General features: G+C 45.6%; 2 protein-coding genes across 4 annotated transcripts in view; one reads left to right on the plus strand and one right to left on the minus strand.

Moving 5' to 3' along the window:
• The window catches only part of ZFYVE21 (zinc finger FYVE-type containing 21), a 47035-nt gene extending 26578 nt beyond the window's left edge, over positions 1–20457 (minus strand). The window contains exon 1 of one of the 2 annotated variants that reach the window (XM_040332358.1): positions 20214–20457. In XM_040332358.1, coding sequence (XP_040188292.1) covers positions 20214–20333 — 120 coding nt within the window. In that variant the 5' untranslated portion in view covers positions 20334–20457. The remainder of the gene's footprint in view (positions 1–20213) is intronic. The other variant, XM_040332359.1, reaches the window with a different exon arrangement.
• A 98-nt stretch (positions 20458–20555) lies between these two features.
• Positions 20556–23244, plus strand: part of XRCC3 (X-ray repair cross complementing 3) — a 35287-nt gene continuing 32598 nt past the window's right edge. Inside the window, exon 1 of one of the 2 annotated variants that reach the window (XM_040332357.1) lies at positions 20556–20810. In XM_040332357.1, coding sequence (XP_040188291.1) covers positions 20662–20810 — 149 coding nt within the window. In that variant the 5' untranslated portion in view covers positions 20556–20661. The remainder of the gene's footprint in view (positions 20811–23244) is intronic. The other variant, XM_040332356.1, reaches the window with a different exon arrangement.

The following is a 23244-nucleotide window of genomic DNA, read 5'->3' on the forward strand; positions in this document are numbered from 1 at the left end:
GGACCTGTGTGTCTCCCAAAAGACAGTAGGGGGAATGGAGGAGGGGCTGGACATGGCATAGATCACAGCGGATACTGCGACAATCTTTCGCCGAAAACCGGTTCACACATCTCTGCAGCGGCTTCGCTGCCAATTTGCACAAGAGTCATGTGCGTCTTCTGTTCCAATTCAGCCCAAAATTCAGGCTAAAAATCGGACCTGAAACAGTGAATGGAGACGCATCAAGTCCTGCTGTGAGCTGCTGTGATCTCCAGTGTGAACCCAGCCTAAGGGTTTGGATACACCTAAATCAACTGGACAAGCCAACATCTGGACTATGGGACTGTAGTTTAGTGTCCCAAATAATACAATACCAACCCCCTGACTACAGAGGAGAGTGGAAAATGCTTTCCTCGAATCCTCAAAAGTTTTTGCATCCAAGCAGGTGAAAATCCCACACAGTGAAACCAATCTTTATTATCATTTTGCGATTGGCTTCTTCTGGCCGATAGGCATCTGAAACAACCTACTACACATAAGGGAGGACAAGAGGCGCCCGGACAGCTGCACCCATGGAAACCGTCATGACAGGATGACACGCATGTGTTTACAGAGGCAGTTCAGCTTCAAGCAACAATTACTTGCAGCTGAGTGGACAGCCACTTGAAAACTGTCACAAGCAGTGACAGGAGCGAAGCACGGAATTCACAGCTGAAGCCCCAGCCTGAAGCTCTGCTGGGGTTAGGGAATATCTGCAGTCTGGTGCTGCATCTTCACAGATGTATATCTTATCATAAGGGTATGTCCAAATGAAAAATTTGCTGAATACTGGATGGATGGGGTAGGAGGCAATGAAGGATGTGGTAAATAGCAACCAAGTCTAAATATAAATCTGATACAGAAAGTAGATATTTTATAATGCAAATACTTAAAGTGTTACTAAACCCAGGAGCCTGCATTCACTATATCTGGTCTCCTACAGAACACGGTAATGCAATCGTTTTAGTAAATATAAACTGCTAAATGCCTTTTCTCATCACCGGTATATAGCAGTCTTGTGACTTCTATCAGGCTGGGTCCACACTTGTGCAATGACAGACATTGCATTTGATTCGCACTGCAATGCAGATCACATGCGATATCTGTGCAATGCAAATTCAGCCATACAAACCGTATGGTTGAAATTGCATCTCATTCGCACCAGAATTGTGCAGGACCCTTTTGCGATCCGATTCCTGTACCATTTGACAGATTGCAATCCAATCTGGGGGTGTGATTAACTTTACATTGACACCCACAGAGGTTCACAGATCTCAGTGTGAACCGCCAGCGAGCGACATGCCATGCGGGAACCCACACTGGAATTGCGCTGGTTCCCACATTGCATATATGTGAACTGGGACTCAATGTTTGGTAAAAGCTTGTAGGAGTTTTGATTCTGCACTGACTGTGTCCTATGAGGCTGCATAGCCCCTGACCCTCTGTCTGGACAGTACTGATGGGAGTGCGCTTGTGATCGGCACAGGGCCAAACACACACCAAACTGAGCATGTGCAACTTGTCCCCTAGCCACTGTCTTATCAGGAAATAGATTGGAGACACTGGAAGGAGGGAAGGATCAGAGGTGAAAGGACCAAACCGTTTTTTTTTCACAGACACACACTGCAGAGGATTAACCCCTTACGTTCCACAGGGAGTATAACAAGCATGCTTTACTGCATATGCAGACTGATTGTATGGTTGTGGAATTAGTAACACTTTAAAGTAAGATCTACTCATTAACTACTAGCCCACCCCACCCCATGATTTCAAAATGAAGAAAAAAAAAAAATGTTTTTAAAAAAAGTTACACACACACACACTATAATTATATATATATATATATATATATAATCCAACACACTTTGTATAGAAATGGACCAAAAAACAGGTGCAGTGGTGACTTGATTATCACCAGCACATTGAAGTGAAATGAATTCCAGTTCTGGTATATTTTTCCGTAGATACACTGGTCCTGCTTGGACCAATAGAACAATGTATACAATCATACCTAATCAATGCCCCCCCCCCCCCCCCTTCAGCAAAAGATCACATGACTAGCACCTCCAGGAAAATAAATGTTTCAGCAGATCTTTTGCTACTTTGTGTTTTTTTTTGTTTTTTTTATCCATACCAGCAAGTCTATTAACAAAGCTTTGTGTTAACATCCAAGTATAGGTGTGACAGATTTGCAAGATCATGGCATCTTTTCAAAAGTGCAAAGGTAGTAGTACTGATACAGAAGAATAAACTGACCCTTGCCCAAGAAAAGTAGATCACTGGGCACACAATTCTTGTAAACCGTTGAAGGAAGCCTGTGGAGAAACAGAAGCACTTTCAAAAGAGCGCCTCTTGTTTTTAAATCAGACAAAAAAATAAATAAATCCCAAGATGAAAAAAATAAAAATAAAAAAAGGGGAAGTGCATCGCTAGGCAAAACATTTTTGGCATGGGGAAAGGTTAGACCCTCTGTCAAATTTTATTATTGGTGTACCCATTGGAGAGAGTCACTCTCTGTTCTTCCCGATGACCTTGGTCACCAAAACTAAGCGAGGGAAATCCAAACAGAGAGAATTCCCTTTCATTTCGGGAGAATTTTTGACTTCGTTTCGCCTTTGGTACAGAAAGTGAAGGGAAATCTCCAAGATGTTACAAAGACCATAAAATAAATAAAAAATACCTGGCAGGGATTTAAACCTTCCCTTTTAACTAAAAACAGAAAAAAAAAAAAAAAAAAAAACACACCCCACACTCTAGCATCAGGTACCAGGGTCTGTGTTGCCAGTCTCTACCAAAGGACACACCCCAATCCCCCTATATCAGTGGTTCTCAACCTTTCTAGTGCCGTGACCCCTTGATAAAATTTCCCAAGCTGTGGGGACCCCCAACAGTAAAATAATTTTCGTAGCGTGGGTAGTCAACACCCAAGGCAAGACAAGTAATTTGCGCCCCTAACCCATGGAAATTTAGCGCTCCCCGAGTCCCCTCCAATCATACAGTATTAAAACCCCTTATGGTACATTTTAGGATGTAACGCTCTCTCTCTTTGTTCTCCTCTTTTTCCCTTTTATCTCTCTCTATCCTAATTTCTTGTTTTTTCCCCCCATCCCTCTCTAGCCGTCTTTCTTGTTTTTTCTCTTATTCTTTCTCTCCCTTTTTCCTTCTTCCTCCCCCTCTTTTCCTCTCCCTTCCATGTATTCTCCATTTTAATTCCTTCTCTTACTCCTTGGTGGGGGGAATGGGATGAGTGGCAGTATTGGGGGAGTTCTGATCAGCCAACTTAGGTGCTCTTGATCAAGGTCATCTGCTGATCTGAGAACTGTAGTGGGGACTTTTAATGGCAACTCTAATCACAGGTAGTGTTACCCAGTGTGTCTCTGACTTCGTGGTGTCTCGTAGCAGTGACACCGATGCTGAAATCAGGAGATAGGGTCTCCTCCAGCCCTTCCCAATCCTCACCAGTCAGCGGACCTCTAGTCTCTGCTCCCCAGCCATGCTGTGAAATGAATTGGTGGCTGCGAAGAGGCCGAGTTGGCCGGCCGTGTGCTCCAGGAACAGCCCAGCTGGGTGGGCACAGGCTCCGGAGACAGCCCTGCTGAGCAGCTGGGAGAGGGGTGCGGACTTTTGGAACAGCCCAGGATCTAGTGACCCCTGGCAAATCATCATTTGACCCACGAGGAGGTCCCGACCCCCAGGTTGAGAACCACTGCCCTATATTCATCTTACCTGCGTACCCATTGCAGCTTCTTGCCTCTACTTGGAAATGCCAGTAATTCTCCTTGGCTGAAGAGGGGCAAGCATGGGACCTGCTCCCTGATTATGATGGCGCTCTGACCCAGAAGCCAATTGTTAAAGCAGAACTAGAGGCAAATATTTTTCCTCATTTTGGATAGTCTAAGAGGGTTATAACCTGTCAATATAATGGTTTTGGTTTATAGACCCTTTAATATGGGAAGCAGATATCACGGGGCGGTTCAAGCATTTGCAGCCAGGATCATTTCCTTTGTGCAAAATAAACAAAGTGAAATACGCCAAGCAGTAGAATCTGCCGACTTCAGCAAGAATAAAGAACAGATAGGAAGTGGATGAGCCGTGTCTGCACAGCAAGAACCTCACCCCTGAGCCAACGTGTCAGCAAACTGGTTGGGAGCTCAGAGACAGAATGATGAAAACCACAGTGAGTGCGGTGCGGGTGTTTAGAACAACTAAATCGTTTTACCTAAAAAGAAAAAAGCAGGATAAAATTTACAAGTGGTATATCAGCTTCAACGTTTTTTTTTTTTTTTTTAAATTACCCCCAAAGGTTATGATTGAAAAAACACAGAAGAACCGTCCAAAACTCCCCCCCCTTTCTTCTGAAAAAAGAAAAAAAGGGGGGGGGGGGGAAGAGAAAAAAAAGTAGGTCTTAGAACCGATGTCCGCTTTCCTGTAACAGGGAGGGACCCTCATTTCCCTAATATCTTTTTTGGTACTACAGAGACAGGAGGAGAGAAGAAATCTCTCCAAGAGAGCCAGAAAAATAAATCTGAACCAAGTTATAACATTTCCAACTTAAAGTATTTAGAGCAGAACTCTGGCTTAAAGCCCAAGTGCAGTCGAAAACACAGACAGAAATTTAACCCCCCCCATTTAGAAATCACTTTCCATTCATAGGATCTGAAGTATGGCTTCCATGAATGCCAGAACTGGGTGGAAACGGCAGTCATAGTCAGGCGCTCTCTATGAGGGCCACACACAGCTTGTTAGTCATAATAACCTCAAGCACACTGGGAGATTACAGCGGGGGGGCGAGGAATTAGCACAAGGGACACATCCTACCAAGTTATGACTTTGTGCTGATTTTTGCCTTTTAAAATGGTATTTTTCCCCCCCTTAATTACAGCCTCAACTCGATAGCATTTGACACTTCCCGGAATGCCGTTAACCGTCGCACCCCGACAAACCGGTGTATTTTAATAAAGTAGAAGTAAAACGTCCATCATTAACTTTTACCTACAGATAAGCCTAGAATAAGGCTTACCTTGCTGTAATTCTTGCCATGTGGTCATATTTGTGTTTATTAACACTTTAAGCCATGACAGGACCAATAGTGCAACAAAGGCTGGAGGAAGGAACTTAACGAGAGACACAGGCATCCAATACTTCCAAAGCATCGAATGGCAGGAAAACTGGCAGCTGCTGCGAGCTGAAACAGGGGTAAGGTAGGAAACTCAGTACTCCAGGGAGGCGAGTATACCATCTTTTCTACTGCAGATACTTTCCTTTTTTAAATGTATTTTTATTCTGAAAGGGTCACTTTAAAATGTTAACATACTAGGTTTTTCTGACCACTTAGGCCTGCTAGGGACTGTTGTCAAAAATTTCTATACAATATAAAAAGTGTTTTTTCCGTCTTTAAAAAGTGTATTACCATCTTATGCATCTTGACATATTCAACAATTCTTGTGGAGGTATATACGGCACTTCTGCATGAATGGAAGCTCTGGATATTCTGGTTCTCCAATCCACATGGACTAAGAACAAGGGCACTTGAGCAATACACAATAAGGTAGAAGCAAACTACGAGAGAAATATTTAATAAATACTGATTGTACCGCACTTAGAAGTGCCTCACTTTCTATTATTGCTACTGTGAATTTCCATATTCAGTTATTCTGGATGTCATTTGCCATCACTTCTGAACAGAGCATTTCTCGAAAAACCAAACAGACTGCAAACCGAATAAAACAGAAAACTGACTGGCTAGGTTGGCCTGCATGGAGGTGACAATCATGACTCACCTTCAGGCAGCACATCTGCCCCTGGACAAGCCCAGCAATAAAGATGATGAAAGCACACCATGACGTGCACAGTTTTGGCTTCATCACGCAGATTTTATGACCAACATAACGAGGTAGAAGGTCTCAAATTTATGAAATATGCTCCGTATTCAACACATCTAAAAAGTTAAAGTGGCACTAAACGATATCCCTTTTTCTCCAAAAATAATCTTTTAGCAACTTAACGTGATTGTAAAGCCTCACCTTGTAAGAACCCATTCGTTTTAAACTAGAAATTAAAGAATATGTTTGTGTATATTGTAGGGCCGAAACAACTAATCGATTATGAAAATTGTAATCGATTAATTTCATAATCGATTAATCGGCCAGTAGCATAATGGGGTTAAAAAATAATAAAAAAAAAATTGGGCAAAAAAAAAAAAAATGCCAATTTTTTTTTTTTTTTAAGTCTATTGGCCGATTAATCGAAACAATAATCGGCCAACTAATCGATTATGAAAATAATCGTTAGTTGCAGCCCTAGTATAGTGTAGATAAAAAAAAAAAAAAAAAAAAAAACACACACACCATACACCCCGGGTAAATGGAAGTTTAGGAGCAGTTGGGCATTTTCTTCTTTGTCAAGTATTTTATTGAATACAATAAAACAGTACATGTTATTAGTACAGATTTTAAAAATAAAATGCGACACCACGCCGCATTCCCGCTGCCACTTGGTTAATACGGGCGGGGAACGTTACAGCTTTCATTTGAATAGCTGTAGTGTTTCCCGTCGCGCCGCGTATAGACACTCCCCCTTGCTCGGGTGAACTGTCCAATCCCGAGCAAGGGGGAGTGTCTATACGCAGCGCGGCGCGAAAGACTACAGCTATTCAAATGAAAGCTGTAATGTTCGCCGCCCGTATTAACCAAGTGGCGGCGGCAGCGGGGATGCGGCAGCATGTAGGTAAGGGGGACATGGCTGCATATATGGGGGGAACATGGCTGGATATGGGGGGGGGGGACATGGCTGGATATGGGGGGGGGGGGGGGACATGGCTGGATATGGGGGGGGGGGGGGACATGGCTGCATATATGGGGGGGGGGGGACATGGCTGCATCTGGGGACACATTTAAAAAAAAAGTATCGGTATTCGGTATCGGCGAGTACTTGAAAAAAAAAGTATCGGTACTTGTACTCAGTCCTAAAAAAGTGGTATCGGCACAACCCTAGTTATAACACACAAAATGCTTTTAAATGCAAAACGGACGTTTTAAACTTGGGTTACCATCGGTCTAGTTAAATCGTTCAGGAGAGGTTGTAAAAACATCCTGTGTACATGAAGCCTAATACCGTATTTGCCGGTGTATAAGGCGACCGGGCGTATAAGACGACCCCCTAATTTTACTGTTTTTTAAGATTTTTTGCCTTTACTCACCGTATAAGACCGTATAAGACGACCCCCCTTCCGAGGCTTCCGACGCTTCATATTCTTCTTCATTCTGGCTGGAACTGGAGCCAATCACGACGAGCAATGTATTCTATTAATAAATACAAAGACTGCTTGGATTGGCAGAGGCTGTAACATCATCAGCCCACGCCTCTCTGACTCTCAAAGCCAATCCGAGCAGGCTACTGTATGTAGCCTGCTCAGATTGGCAGAAGTTGTTACTCCAATCCGAGCAGGCTCTGTATTAATTTGAATACATCCCTCACCGGGATTGGCTAAGTGGTATATACTGTGTGTAGCCGAAGCTACATACAGTATTACCGCACATCCAGCAGACATCCGAGCAGCTGACCCGGCGTATAAGACGACCCCTGCTTTTTGGCCAGTTTTTTTAAGTGTAAAAGGTAGTCTTATACGCCAGCAAATACAGTACTTTTTTTTTTCTATGAGTGATCTCATGCCCTCTGTTCTCAGCTACATATGAGCTGGAAGAGAAGAAACAGCAGGACACTGATCTTCACAGTAAATGGCTGTGCTGGGGGTGTCAGGGCAAGTCTGGTCTGGAGAACCAACCATGGTGTGCACTCATGCCTAGTGTGGTCAGTTTTTAATAAAAAAACAGGAGGGACTGGCAGGACCACCAGGGATTTCACATACATAGGAAGCAATACAAAGAGCAGGAGGTTTCTTCATACCAGTACATGGTACAGCAGCCACATATCACAAGATGGGAATGTTGGGTTTTCATACTATTTATTCGCCCTAGAATTTATTTTTTACTGTGTTTTTCTGCCTCCGCAACCTCTGTGGGCACCCAAACCTCTCCTTTAATCCCCCACTTCCATTTGTTTGGAATGAGCAGTGCACATTAATTGCGGCTCACCACTGCCACAGGTCTCAAAGTTATACTAATTAAACAATTAGTAGACAACATCCACTTTTGCAGCCCCAGGGCACATGACAAATGACTTGCATTCAGCTTACAGGTTGAGAAAGTAATCAGCCTTAAGTGCCGGTTTACACTGAAGCTTTGTCTAAGGTCAGATGGGATTTGCATCGCGCTGCAAATCACATGCGATGTCCATGCAATGCGATTTCAGCCGCATTTGGACCAAACTCGCACAGGACCCTTTTTTCGGTCCGCAGCAGAATCGCCCATGCGATCTGATTTCTGTCCGAATTTTCAGATGGCACTGAGATATGCTGATTTGGGGGCGTCATTAACTTTTAAATTGACACACTCAGCAGTTGGCATAGGGCAGCGTGAACTGCCGCTGGGAGACATGCAATGCGGGATTCCCGCGTAGCAGCAGCAGTGTGGACCAGCACTTAAAGCGGAGTTCCAACCACAATTAGCATTTTTTAAAAGTGTGTCCTTTCATCCTGCGTTTTTATAATATAAATCTGGTCACTTACTATTTTACAATCCGCTGCCGATCCGCATAGATATTCAAAAAAGATAGTTTATAAAACTATATCAACACAGTTGTCATTTTGCTTGTGGGCATTGTGAAGCCCACAAGCACTTACTTCCTGGAAGTCTTGGATGGGGAGCGATAATTGGACAGCGCACTGCATCCTGGGAAATGATGACACACATTTCCCAGGAGCATTAGAGGGAGATGATGTCAGAATCCTTGGTGGTTTCAAAGGCAGATTTCGTGGGACCGCATAGCAACAGGCATTTCCAGATGAGTTAAAAAAAAAAAAAAAAAAAAATGTATTTTTTTCTTTTTTAGGTGTAAGCTACAGTTTAAAGCAAAATAGTTTTTTTGATGAACCTCCACTTTAAGTGTATGTAAAGGAATATTTTTTGTTGGGTTTTTGATATAGTGGTGAAGAATCAGACCCTCTGCCAATTTTTTTTTTAATGCTTTCTGTATCCTCACTGGGCGATTCACCCCTTTATTTGTCCTGGTGACTCTTGTCACCAAGAGGAAATCTAATTTTTGAGTGTGATCAGAAACCAACAATGTCAATTTCCCTCAGTTGGGGCCGGTTCACACGACAGTAGGTTACATGAATTCCAATGGCATAGTTCACACCATTTTAGTGAGTTCCAGCAATGTCAACAAAAGTTGAACCTGGTAAAAAAAAAAAAATTCATGGAACTGTACTGCAATGTAGCAAAACCCCCCAAAAAAAAAAAAAAAAAAAAAAAAAAAAAAAAAAAAAAAACACATTGGAATGCATTACACCAGAGAAAAAAAAAATAGATAAATCTGGAACACATTCAAAATAAATAAATATGCATCTTGACTGCATTTCTGTGGTGTGAACTGGCCCTTAGGGAAAACTTCCTGTTGAATCTACATGAAAGGGAGTAAAGAATTCTCCTTGGCAGGATGCAGAAAAAAAGTGATAGTAGTTATAACCCTTCACAACACAATCCAAAACCAATAGGCAAAAATCTAGGTCTATACAAAAACACTTTTGCAAACAGGGTGTATTACTGGCATTAAGATCCTACATAAAATTTTGTCCCTGCATGTAAAATTTACATGTGCACAGCGCAAATGTATCCTGTTGGTCGCTAGGACGCAGGGAACTCCTGCCACCTAGAGTCCTTAGTTGCTGGGATGTAGGCAACCATTCAGGGCTAACACGTAAACTGAGGCTCGGTTCACACTTGTGTAATGCGGGAAACCCTGCGACTCCAGTGCGGGTTCCCACATCACATCCGACCCGCAGGCAGTTCACACTGTCCTATGTGAACCGCTGGGAGCGTCAATACAAAGTTAATGACACCTCCAGATGGGTTTGCATATCGCAGTGCAAACTGTGAATTCAGACAGGCATCAGAGCGCATGGCTGTGAACACCCATTCACTCCAAATCTGGTGCGGACAAAAATAAATAAAAGGGTCCTGCACAACTTTGGTCTGAATGCAATCCAAATTCAGCCTTACTATCTGTAGGGCTGAATTTGGATTTCACAGTCATCGCATGTGATCTGCACAGCAGCGCAGTGCGAATCAAAGGTGATGTCTGGCATTGCTGCAGTGTGAACTGGCCCTTAACCACTTGAGACCCGCGCTGTAGACGAAAGACGTCCACAGCGCGGCTCTCAACTGCCGGTTGGCCGTCTTTTTTTTATTTGCATTTGCAAAAATTGTGCCCGGCGCATCGCTGAGATGCCGATGCGCGTGCCTGGCGGCCGTGATGTCCGCCAGGTACCCGCGATCGGCAGTGACGTGGAGCTCTGCCAGGGAGAGAGGAGACCGATGCTGTGTCCCTTGTACATAGGGACACAGCATCGGTCACCTCCCCCAGTCAGTCCCCCCCCCACAGTAAGAATCACACCCAGGGAATACATTTAACCCCTTCCTCGCCCCCTAGTGTTAACCCCTTCCCTGCCAGTCACATTTATACAGTAATCAGTGCATTTTTCTATAATTCATAAATCTATCCCCTATTTTGTAAGTGCTATAACTTTAGCGCAAACCAATCAATATACGCTTATTGCAAATTTTTGAAAAAAAAAATGTAAGAATACGTATCGGCCTAAACTGAAGAAAAAAAAAAATGGGATATTATTATTATTAAAACAAAAAGAAAATATTGGTGTTTTTTTTTTCAAAATGTATAGCGCAAAAAAAAAAATTTGCAAAGATTATCAAATGCCACCAAAAGAAAGCTATATTTGTGGGGAAAAAAAAATGATAAAAATATAATTTGAGTACAGTGTTGTATGGTCGTGCAATTGTGATTCAAAATGCATCAGCGCTGAAAGCTGAAAATTGGTCTGGGCAGGAAGGGTGTTTAAGTGCCCAGTAATGAAGTGGTAATTACGTAGTTGATTTTTACATGTTGGTCCTTAGCAGTGGGCAACCATTTACAGGAATAGAGTGTAAAATATGTTACGTACGCAAAAATAGGGATGCAACTTTTTTTTTTGCAACATTTTTTTTTTTTTTTTTTACGCAGCTCCAGATTTCGGAGCTTTGCACAGCGGTTTACATTGGTCCATGTAATACAATACGCTCTGCATGCAGACAATTCTACACCCATGTGTCCCCAGTGCTCAAGGCCCCTTTCACATTGGGGTGGGAGGTGCCGTAAAGTGCCGCTATTTTTAGCAGCGTTTTACCTCTAATTTTGTGGCGCTATTCGACCGCTAGCAGGGCGGGCGTACACTTGGCTTTCACATTGGAGACACAGCAGTTGCTGTTTCAGGTCGGTTTGCAGGCGCTATTTTTAGCGCAATATCGCCTGCAAACCGCCCCAGTGTGAAAGGGGGTCTTACTCTGAGAATAACCCCTTACAAAAAAAACACGCACCTAGGTAGCCACTTCTCATAGAAGGAACAAAAAAAAAAAAGGGTTCCAAAAGAAAGGGGGGGGGGGTGGGGTGCGTCATAAAGCAGAAACTCCCCTTTAGGAGGGGGATTTCTGCATTAAGTGTTCCCTACTGTATCCAAAGTAAAAAACTTTTTTGCTATACATATGTATACAGACATTAATTTTTCAAAGTTACTCAGTGGGTTTGGGAAAATGGCTGCAGGTAATTAAAAGGGTCCAACCAGTCTTTTACAAAAAGGCCCCATAAACATGCAGAAGAAAAATAGCAATGTTTCATTCCCATAAAGAAATGAGGAGACAATTAGACACTCCCAGCTTAAAGTACGTACAAGAGAAGACTTCATGATATTTTATTTCTTCTGTACACTTTTCACCAGTGCTGCTGATCTCCTGCACAGCCTGTGATGGCTGCATGGAATTTCCCAGGGTGGGTCAATATGATGGGGTCAACAGTAAAACAGGATTATAAGAGTTAAAAAATGTATAAAATTTAGAAAAAACATACGTAGAATTATTTTAAAAGTCCATATGATGGGGTGTAGGAGGGAACAAATGACTGTCACCCCATAACAGGAAATACCCGAACAAGGACCTTTGTGACTGGATCATCAGGTTTTAGTTATTTTTTTCCATTAAACACTGCACTGAAAAAAAAATCACTTTATAAAATTGGGTTGCAACACCATAAAAATTATGAGGAGCTCTTAGTGACCCGTTTTACATAATTAAAGGTGGGAACTGGCTGTAAATGGACTGGAGATTAGAGGCACGGAGATGACATTTATTTATCATACACGGTGCTTAGCAGTCAGTTTACATCAACTGGTAACTAAGCCGACTCATAACAGTGTTCAGCTCGAGGTAAAGTGATGACAGCAAAAGCTTGTAAAATATGTTCACAAAACAAATAGATTGTTAAACACAAAACACAGAGGAAGGGCAGATCATTCGTGTCTCCTCTGGCTCCACTGAATGTTTTCCAATGCAGACCACATTGCAATACTTATTTTCCCGGTTCTGCTAGCCGGGGACACCGACAGGCCGACCCGGAGTGCAAACGTGTCTCCACCCGCCATGTCGGCCCCGCAGATGGACAAGCAAGGCCTGAAAACATGGCAGGGCAGCATGGGGGTGTGCGCCGGTACCAGGGGTACATGTGCGCCAATGGGTGGCAACATAGCCGCCCGAATGCTTTCACCTGACAGGCAGGAGACGGCGACCATTTTTTTGGGGTACAGGGGCTTCTACCCCACAACCCTAGGTGGTGGCTGTAAGGGCTGAGGGCAGGGGGCTTATTGGAATATGGAAGACCCCTTTGACCACTTGACCTCTGGAAGATTAACCCGTTCATGACCAGGGCGGTTTTTGCGATACGGCACTACGTTACTTTAACTGATGATTGCACAGTCATGGGATGCTATATCCAAATAAAATGTATGTCCTACCCCCCCCCCCCCCACACACACACACACACACAATGAGCTTTCTATTGGTTGTATTTGATTACCTCTGCATTTATTTTATGCTAGAGCGACAACTTGGTATATGAAAAAAAAAAAAAAATCCCCCCCCCCCTTCTATAAAACATATCCAATTAAAGAAAAATAAAATTTAGGCCAATATGTATTCCGCTACACTTTTTTTTTTTTTTTTTTAACAAAAATAAGTATTCCAATAAGTGTATATGGATTGGTTTGTACAAAAAGTTATAGCTTCTAAAAACGGTGGATTTACTACTGGTAATCGGCGACTTTGGACACCCGAAACCATTTGGGAACCAGGGACACGACTACAGTGATCGGTCTTAAAAAATATGCACTGTCACTGTACTAATGACACAGTTTGGGAAGGGGTTAACATCAGGAGCGAACAAAGGGCTAACTGTGTGCCTAGCCTGTGTACTGTGTGGGAGATGCTTTTACTAAGGAAGGCATTGATCCGTGTTCCTGCTTTGGTTCCACAGCCGCTGGAACAAATAAAAAAAATAATGTTATACATATTTTTAATAAAGAACCGTGTGTGTGTGTGTGTGTGTATTTTTATTTATTTTTGGGGAATGATTGAGTACTCATTCTTGTTAAAGGGGGCTTCCAGATTCCGATAAGCCCCCTGCCTGCAGACATCCACAACCACTGCCCAGGGTTGTGATGAGGAGGCCCTTATCCCCCCCCCCCTCCTGGCCTGCCAGGCTGCATGCTCAGATAAGATATTTTTTTAATTGGTGTGGTTTTCCCCTTAAAAACCAGACCCAAGAGTCTCCCCCCCATACAGTTTACAGTTTTATTATTGCTGGAAAGTTTTTTTTTTTACAGTTTTATTATTGCTGGAAAGTCCCTCCCCCCCCACTTTTTTTTTCCATATTTAGCTGTCAGCGGAGCTCCCCTCTGACAGTTGAAAAGTCATCCATTGTTAAGGATGCAGCGCTCATTAACAACCAGCTAATGTTAAAGACACCGGTGGCTGTCGCCTACAGAAATTTGCCCCCAAACTAAAACAAAATATATATCGCAGCTGAACCGCTGCTTAGGAAAGTCACACCGGACATGTGTCCACCTATTAAGAAGGGACAGGCTCAACTTGTATTAACCATGCATGAGACAGACAGACATCCTTTTAGGCCAGGTTCACACTGGTCCAACAAACGCTCCGACATTGGGAGCTCATGTCGCATGACGTGTGAAAAATCAGTGTTTCCCTATGGGAGCCGTCTTAACTGGTCCGACAAAAGTCGGTATAACTTTGAAAATGCTCCCTGTACTACGTTGGTCAGACTTTGATCCTACTTTAGCCCACTGAATATCATTGAAGTCGGATCAAAGTAGGATCCTTGTCCTAACCATCCGACTTTTGACATCCAATTTGGTGATTACAGCAGCAGTAAAAGGAATTTATCTCACACTGGGATTGTTTGGATTGGTCAAAGATAGGGGTGCAACGGATCAAAAAAAAAACAAAAAAAAAAACAAAAAAAAAAAAAAACTCACGGTTCGGATCGTTCCTCGGATCAGGAGTCACGGATCGGATCATTTTTCGGATCGGCAAAATAAAAATAAAAATATCCACATCCCCCCCCCCACTGCAATATCCACACCCCCCCCCCACTGCAATATCCACATCCCCTCAGACAAGATAGCCCCCCCCCCCTCAGGCAAGATAGCCCCCCCCCCCTCAGGTAGTACAGAGTCAAAAAGTTCCAGCGGTGTGTCCGAGTGCGGGCTCCTCCTCCTCTGTGAGTGTAAACAGAGGAGGAGGGCCGCTGCCGGGTGTACCAAGATGGCCGCGGCTCCGGAGCTAGGCTGAAGCCGCGGCCTTTCCTAATGTTATTGCCGCGGCTCCGGAGCTAGGCCGAAGCAGCGGCCTTTCCTAACGTTATGGCCATGGCTCCGGAGGTAGGCCGAAGCCGCGGCCATAACGTTAGGAAAGGCCGCGGCTTTGGCCTAGCTCCGGCAATCCGCGAATCACAGTGTGTGCCGATCCAAAGGGGGTGACCCGTTCGGATCACTGATCACCTGTGATCCGTTGCAGCCCTAGTCAAAGAACAAGTCAGACTATCACAAAGTTGGATCAAAGTAGTATCCTGTTCATGAAAGTCGGATGGATGTCGGATGGATGTAGGACCAATGTAGGACCGATGTAGCAGAGCAAAGTAGGATGAAAGTCCTACTACTGTTGTGTAGTATAGTGTGAACCCGGCCTTATTCAGCAAACAGAAACACAGTTTCAAATCGAGGAGGATTTTTCAGCAAGTCCATTAAGAGGAAAAAAAAAAAAAAAAAAAAAAAAAACTCATCTTCTCATCCAAGCCACTAACTAAACTAAGTCAGTTCCTGAACCCTCAATGGTTTCCCCAAAATAATACACACCCACACGTACCTTTACAAAAAAGCAGAAGGCGCCACCATCTAAGTGTATTCATTTATTAAAAACAATATAAGAGAAAGGGGGTTAAAATGCACTTACAAAAGTAAATGAAAGCATCCACATCATCAGTCCTTGGTCACTTGAGAAGAGCAACTGAGCACATGAATAGCAGGGTGAGACTGTATCACTGGATAATAACAGTATAGGCAATTCTTTTTTTTACTTTAGCCGGTTCCCAAAAGACGGCTACAGAGCCGCTCTCCAGTTCTGGGAGGCGGTCTTTCCATGTGCCCGCCCCCTGGGGGCACACTGTGTGACCGCTCTGTCCTTTGCAGTCAGTTGACAGATTGAGGGGGAGGGGGAGGGATGATAGATAGAGAGATATCCATTATAATGAAATGTTGCAATCATAGTGTAAAAAAGTGGGCGATTGGCAAGTGTAGAACTACATGTATCAGCATACCCTGAATTTCTTAGTGGTGAAACTATAACTGCCAGAACACCTTGACTACCTGGAGGGGGGGGGATGGGGGGGAAAGGTGTAACTACAAGTGCCAGCACACCCTGACAGCCTCTGGTGAGGACAGTACAAGCCGCAGCATGCCTCATCCGCCTCTGGCGACAGCAACCTGACTTGTAGCAGAATTGTCAATATCATAAAAATAACTTCCATTTACACTTTATAGGCAGCAGAAGACGGGCTGGACAACAAAAGGCTCGCTAAAAGCAAACAACACTCCCGATTGCCAGCATTACCCCCCCCCCCCCCCCCCTTGAAATTTTCCACATTTTGTCACGTTACAACCAAAAGCGTAAATCAATTTGTATGTGATAAACCAACACAAAGTGGCACATAATTGTGAAGTGGAAGGAAAATTATAAATGTTTTCAAAATGTTTTACAAATAAAATGTGCAAAGTGTGGTGTGCTTTTTGTATTCAGCCCTCATTACTCTGATGCCCCCCCAACTAAAAACACAAGTGTAACCAACTGCCTTCAGAAGTCACCCAATTATTAAATAGAGTTCACCTGTTTGCAATTTACTCTCAGTATAAATACAGCTGTTCTGCGAAGCCCTCAGTGGTTTGTTAGAGAACCTTAGTGAACAAATCATAAAGCCCAAGAACAAAAAACACCAGACAGGTCAGGGATAAAGTTGTGGAGAAGTTTAAAGCAGGATTAGGTTATAAAAAAATCTCCCAAGTTTTGAACATCTCACAGAGCTTCTGTTCAATCCATCATCTGAAAATGGAAAGAGTATGGCACAACTACAAACCTACCAAGACATGGCCGTCCATCTAAACTGACAGGCCGGGCAAGGAGAGCATTCATCAGAGAAGCAGCCAAGAGGCCCAAGGTAACTCTGGAGGAGCTGCAGAGATCCACATCTCAGGGGGGAGAATCTGTCCACAGGACAACTATTAGTCGTACTCTCCACAAATCTGACCTTTATGGAAGCGTGGCAAGAAGAAAGACATTGTAGAGCAAGGTGCTCTGGTCAGAGGAGACCAAAATTGAACTTTCTGACCTGAAAGCAAAACGTTATGTGTGGAAGAAAACTAAAACTGCACATCACCCTGAACACACCATCCCCACCGTGAAACATGGTGGTGGCAGCATCATGTTGGGGGGATGCTTTTCTTCAGCAGGTACAGGGAAGCTGGTCAGAGTTGATGGGAAGATGGATGGAGCCAAATACAGGGCAATCTTAGAAATAAACCTGTTAGAGTCTGCAAAATACTTGAGACTGGGGTGAAGGTTCACCTTCCAGCAGGACAACAACCCTAAACATACAGCCAGAGCTAGAATGGAATGGTTTAGATCAGTGGTTCTCAACCTGGGGGTCAAATGAGGATATAGAGAGATAAAAGGGAAAGAAAGGAGAACAAAGAGAAAGAGTGGTACATCCTAAAATGTACTATAAGGGGTTTTAATATTGTATGAGTGAAAGGGACTCAGGGAGCGCTAAATGTCTGTGGGTTAGGGGCTCAAATTACTTGTGCCGACAACCCACGATAGGAAAATAATTTTACCGTTAGGGGTCCCCACAACTTGGGAAATTTTATCAAGGGGTCACGGCACTAGAACGGTTGAGAACCACTGGTTTAGATCAAAGCATATTCATGTGTTAGAATGATCCAGTCAAAGTCCAGACCTAAATCCAATTGAGAATCTGTGGCAAGACTTGAAAATTGCTGTTGACAGACGCTCTCCATCCAATCTGACAGAGCTTGAGTTATTTTGCAGAGAATAATGGGGGAAAATGTCCTTCTCTACATGTACAAAGCTGGTAGAGACATCTCGAAAAAGACTTGCAGCTGTAATTGCAGTGAAAGGAGGTTCTACAAAGTATTGACTCCTCAGGGGGGCGCCATACAAATGCACTCCACACTTTTCACATATTTATTTGTAACAAAATGTTTAAAAACATTTATCATTTTCCTTCCACTTTGTGTTGAATACAAAAAATGTAATGAATATAAAATACATTTATGTTTTTGGTTGTAACATGACAAAATGTGGAAAATGTCAAGGGGTGTACATACACACACACCAAAAGTATTGGGACACCTGCCTTTACTAACATGAACTTTAATGGCATCCCAGTCTTAGTCCGTAGGGTTCAATATTGGGTTGCCCCACCCTTTACAGCTATAACAGCTTCAACTCTTCTGGGAAGGCCGTCCACAAGGTTTAGAAGTGTGTCTATGGGAATGTTTGACCATTCTTCCAGAAGTGCATTTGTGAGGTCAGGCACTGATGTGGATGAGAAGGCCTGGCTTTCAGTCTCCCCTCTAATTCATCCAGTCAGGTTCCTCCACCCCAAACGCTCTCATCAATGTCTTTATGGACCTTGCTTTGTGCGCAGTCATGTTGCAACAGGAAGGGACCATCCCCCAAACTGTTTCCACAAAGTTGGGAGCATGAAATTGTCTTGGTATGCTGATGCCTTAAAACACAGGTGTCAAACACAAGGCCCACGGGCCGAATCCGGCCCTCCAGGCCATTTCATGTGGCCCTCGCACCTCCAGCCCCCTGCTTTCCAAGCAATGCATCCAGCTTCTTCCCAGCAGCAGCATAAGGAAAAGGGGGGTGCACTGTGATGTAAGGGGGAGTGGGGGACTCAACTTCTGATGGTGGGGGGGTTCTTGACATCTAATATATGGGGAGGGGATCCCCTGGACATCTAATCTTACAGATACAACCGGCCCTTTTGAGGACAATCAATGCTGATGGGGCTCATGATGAAATGTAGTTTGACACCCCTGCCTTAAAGCGGAGGTTCACCCTAAAACAATGATATACCATCCAGCATACTAAGGACATTAGGGTTGTCCCGATACCACTTTTTTAGGACCGAGTACAAGTACCGATACTTTTTTTCCCCCAAGTACTCGCCGATACCGATTCTTTTTTTTAAATGTGTCCCCAAATGCAGCCATGTCCCCCCCACATATGCAGCCATGTCCCCCCCCCCCCCCCCATCTATTTAGGTATCGGGGGCATTTGCTGGAGTACAAGTACTCCCGCAAATACTCGGAATCGGTCCCGATACTAGTATCGGTATCACCCTAAAGGACATTTACTGTACGCACATGTTTTTTTTTTCTCTCCGTACATACCGTTATATTCTGATTTTGTCCAGGGCTTCCGATGACTGCGGGACTGGGCGTTCCTATCCTTGGGGTAGATGATTGACGGCTTGTGAAACAGGTCCCCTGTCGTACAACGCGCGTCACCAGATTTCCGGAAATAGCCGAGCTGCGAGTCGGCACTATATGGCGCCTTGCGCCCGCCGTGTAGAGCTGACTGCGCACCTGGACGCATTCAATTCTAGTTTTTCTATTCGCACCAAACTGCATGTAACGTAATCGCACGCAAACGCTGTGTGTGAATGGGGCCATAGGAAAACATTGTGTGCTTTTAGCTGCGGTAGAAAAATAGAAAATCCGCAGCTAAAAGCACCATTCTATCCGTCCGTGTGAAAGGGGCCTAAGAGTTCCCTTCACTGGAACTAAGGGGGCCAAGCCCAACCCCTGGAAAACAACCCCACAACATAATCCCCCCTCCAAATGATTTGGACCAGTGTACAAAGCAAGGCCCATAAAGACATGGATGAGCGAGTTTGGGACGGAGGAACTTGCCTGGCCTGCACAGAGTCCTGACCTCAACCTTATAGAACTCCTTTGGGATGAATTAGAGCTGAGACTGGACTGGACCTTCTTATCCAACATCAGTGCCTGACCTCACAAATGCACTTCTGGAAGAATGGTCAAACCTTCCCATAGACACACTCCTAAACCTTGTGGACGGCCTTCCCAGAAGAGTTGAAGCTGTTATAGCTGCAAAGGGAGGGCCAACTCAATATTGAACCCTACGGACTAAGACTGGAATACCATTAAAAGTCCATGCGCGTGTAAAGGCAGGCGTCCCAATACTTTTGACAACATAGTGTATCTGTATGGAAGCATTGAGGTGGTTGAAGAAAGAATTGCATTCTGGGAAATGTACAAGTACCCCAACAGAGGATGTCCCCCGACTTCCGAGGGCTCTCCTCCCACTTCCTGGTGTGTCTCCAGGACAGGAAGTGAAGGAAGATCTCCCCCAAGTCTGATTTTTGTTATGGTTTTTGTCCATTTCCAGCTGCACCCAGAATGAAGGAAAGTTTAGCCCCTCCCCCTGTAGAGTCAGCTGTAAAGGGATAGGTTCTCTCTATATGTCCCGTGTATGAAGGGGGCGTCCTCTATGAAGGCCTCGGTCAGGCTGGGACTTGTAGTAGCCGTGTCCCTGGAGAAGCCCCTGGAGCTGCACGCCACAACCTACCTCCTTATCCGGCACCCACTGCGGCTCCTCCAGGCAGAAGGGGCTGCTGTACGCCCGGTTCTCGGGCAGCATGCGGAGCCCGCTGGGGGAGCGGACCAGCTTCTTACCATCGGTGGACATCTTTCCTCCCTCACAGCTCCTCACAGTGCCCAACCAATCACCTTACACATCTCCCGCGACTGACAGCCCGCCTCTGACCAATCACAGTGCAGCAGGAGGCCTCCCCTCCGCACAGGATTGGCCAGGACGCCTGTACCAGCCTTTAACCCCTTGTTGGATAGGCGGAGCTGGATAGGCGGAGTGGACTGGCTGGCACGTCACTCCCGCTGGCACCAGAAGAGTTAAACCAAGTCCTGCGTAAGAGAGATGGCTCCAATGGGAGCGGAATTCGGAGAGCACGTGACGTTTGTTGTCCCTGGTCACGGCCAATGATTGGAAGGGGTGGCTGATGACGGGCGGCGAGGTGGTTGGTGATTGGATGGGAGCTTTGTTTGTCTGGAAGGTGATTGGCTGCGGAGAGGGCGCGGTGTTCGCAGTGAGTAGAAGATGGGACAGGCGGGTGCAGGAGCAGCGGTGTGTACTGTGGGGACCGCGGAGGTGAGCTGAGACCCACCGGGGCCCATGGAGCCCGATACAGGGGATGTGTTATGGTGCTTAACCACGTGACTACCGGGCACTTTTACCCCCTTCCTGCCCAGGCCAGCTTTCAGCGCTCTCACACTTTGAATGACAACTCCGCAGGCAGGCAACACTGTACACACATTCATTATTTTATTTTTGCCACACAAATAGAGCTTTATTTTGGTGCTACTTAATCACCTCTGGGGATTTTTTTTTTGCTAAAAAATGTCTTAGTTACTGTCAGAAAATTGTGTGAATAAGTAATTTTTCTCCTTCACTGATGATGGGCACTGATGAGGAGGCACTAAGGCTGCACTGATCGGTGATGATGAGTGGGCAATGGTGGGCAGCGCTGAGGCTGCACTGATCGGTGATGATGAGTGGGCAATGGTGGGCAGCGCTGAGGCTGCACTGATCGGTGATGATGAGTGGGCAATGGTGGGCAGCGCTGAGGCTGCACTGATCGGTGATGATGAGTGGGCAGCACTGAGGCTGCACTGATCGGTGATGATGAGTGGGCAGCGCTGAGGCTGCACTGATTGGTGATAAGCGGGTGCTGATGAAGCAGCACTGGTGGGCGCTGATGAGTGGATGCTGAGGCGGCGCTAATGAGGCTGCACTGATCAATAATGAGTGGGCACTGATTGGTGATGATGAGTGGGCACTGATGAAGTAGCACTGGTGGGTGCTGATGAGGCTGCATTGCTCAATGAAGAGTGGGCAATGATGAGGCTGCACTGATCGGTGATGATGAGTGGGCACTGGTGGGTGGCGTTGAGGCTGCAGTGATCGATGATGAGTGGGCAATGGTGGGCAGCGCTGAGGCTGCACTGATCGGTGATGATGAGTGGGCAGCACTGAGGCTGCACTGATTGGTGATAAGCGGGTGCTGATGAAGCAGCACTGGTGGGCGCTGATGAGTGGATGCTGAGGCGGCGCTAATGAGGCTGCACTGATCAATAATGAGTGGGCACTGATTGGTGATGATGAGTGGGCACTGATGAAGTAGCACTGGTGGGTGCTGATGAGGCTGCATTGCTCAATGATGAGTGGGCAATGATGAGGCTGCACTGATCGGTGATGATGAGTGGGCACTGGTGGGTGGCGTTGAGGCTGCAGTGATCGATGATGAGTGGGCGCTGATGAGTGGATGCTGAGACGGCACTGGTGGGCGCTGATGAGGCTGCATTGATCAATGATGAGTGGGCACTCATTGGTGATGATGAGTGGGCACTGATGAAGTAGCTCTGGTGGGCGCTGATGAGTGGATGCTGAGGCGGCGCTAATGAGGCTGCACTGATCAAGGATGAGTGGGCACTGATTGGTGATGATGAGTGGGCGCTGATGAGGCGGCACTGATCAATGATGAGTGGGCACTGATTGGTGATGATGAGTGAGCACTGATGAAGCAGCACTGGTGGGCGCTGATGAGTGGATAATGAGGCGGCGCTGATGAGGCTGCATTGATCAATGATGAGTGGGCACTGTTTGGTGATGATGAGTGGGCACTGATGAAGTAGCACTGGTGGACGCTGATGAGGCTGCATTGATCAATGATGAGTGGGCACTGATGAAGTAGCACTGGTGGGCGCTGATGAGGCTGCATTGATCAATGACGAGTGGGCACTGGTTGGTGATGATGAGTGGGCACTGATGAAGTAGCACTGGTGGACGCTGATGAGGCTGCATTGATCAATGATGAGTGGACACTGATTGGTGATGATGAGTGGGCACTGATGAAGCAGCTCTGGTGGGCGCTGATGAGTGGATGCTGAGGCGGCGCTAATGAGGCTGCACTGATCAATGATGAGTGGGCACTGATTGGTGATGATGAGTGGGCACTGATGAAGTAGCACTGGTGGGTGCTGATGAGGCTGCATTGCTCAATGATGAGTGGGCACTGATGAGGCTGCACTGATCGGTGATGATGAGTGGGCACTGGTGGGTGGCGTTGAGGCTGCAGTGATCGGAGGTGATGATGAGTGGATGCTGAGATGGCACTGGTGGGCGCTGATGAGGCTGCATTGATCAATGATGAGTGGACACTGATGAGGCTGCACTGATAGGGTGGCGCTGAGGCTGCATTGATCAATGATGAGTGGGCACTGATAAGGCTGCAGTGATCGGTGATGATGAGTGGGCACTGATGAGTGGATGCTGAGACGGCACTGGTGGGCGCTGATGAGGCTGCACTAATCAATGATGAGTGGGCACTGATGAGGCTGCACTGATCAGTGATGCTGAGTGGGCACTGATGAAGCAGCACTGGTGAGCGCTGAGGGGGCACTGATGGGCAATGAAAGGCAGCACTGACCGGCACTGTTGGGGCGTCACTGATTATGTGTACACGTCTCCCCTGTGAGGAGATGCCACTGATCGGCTCTCCATTCCTCACACTCTGTCAGTGTGA

The sequence above is a fragment of the Rana temporaria genome, chromosome 13 (genome assembly GCF_905171775.1).
Source record: "Rana temporaria chromosome 13, aRanTem1.1, whole genome shotgun sequence".
In the NCBI taxonomy this organism is placed as follows: domain Eukaryota; kingdom Metazoa; phylum Chordata; class Amphibia; order Anura; family Ranidae; genus Rana; species Rana temporaria.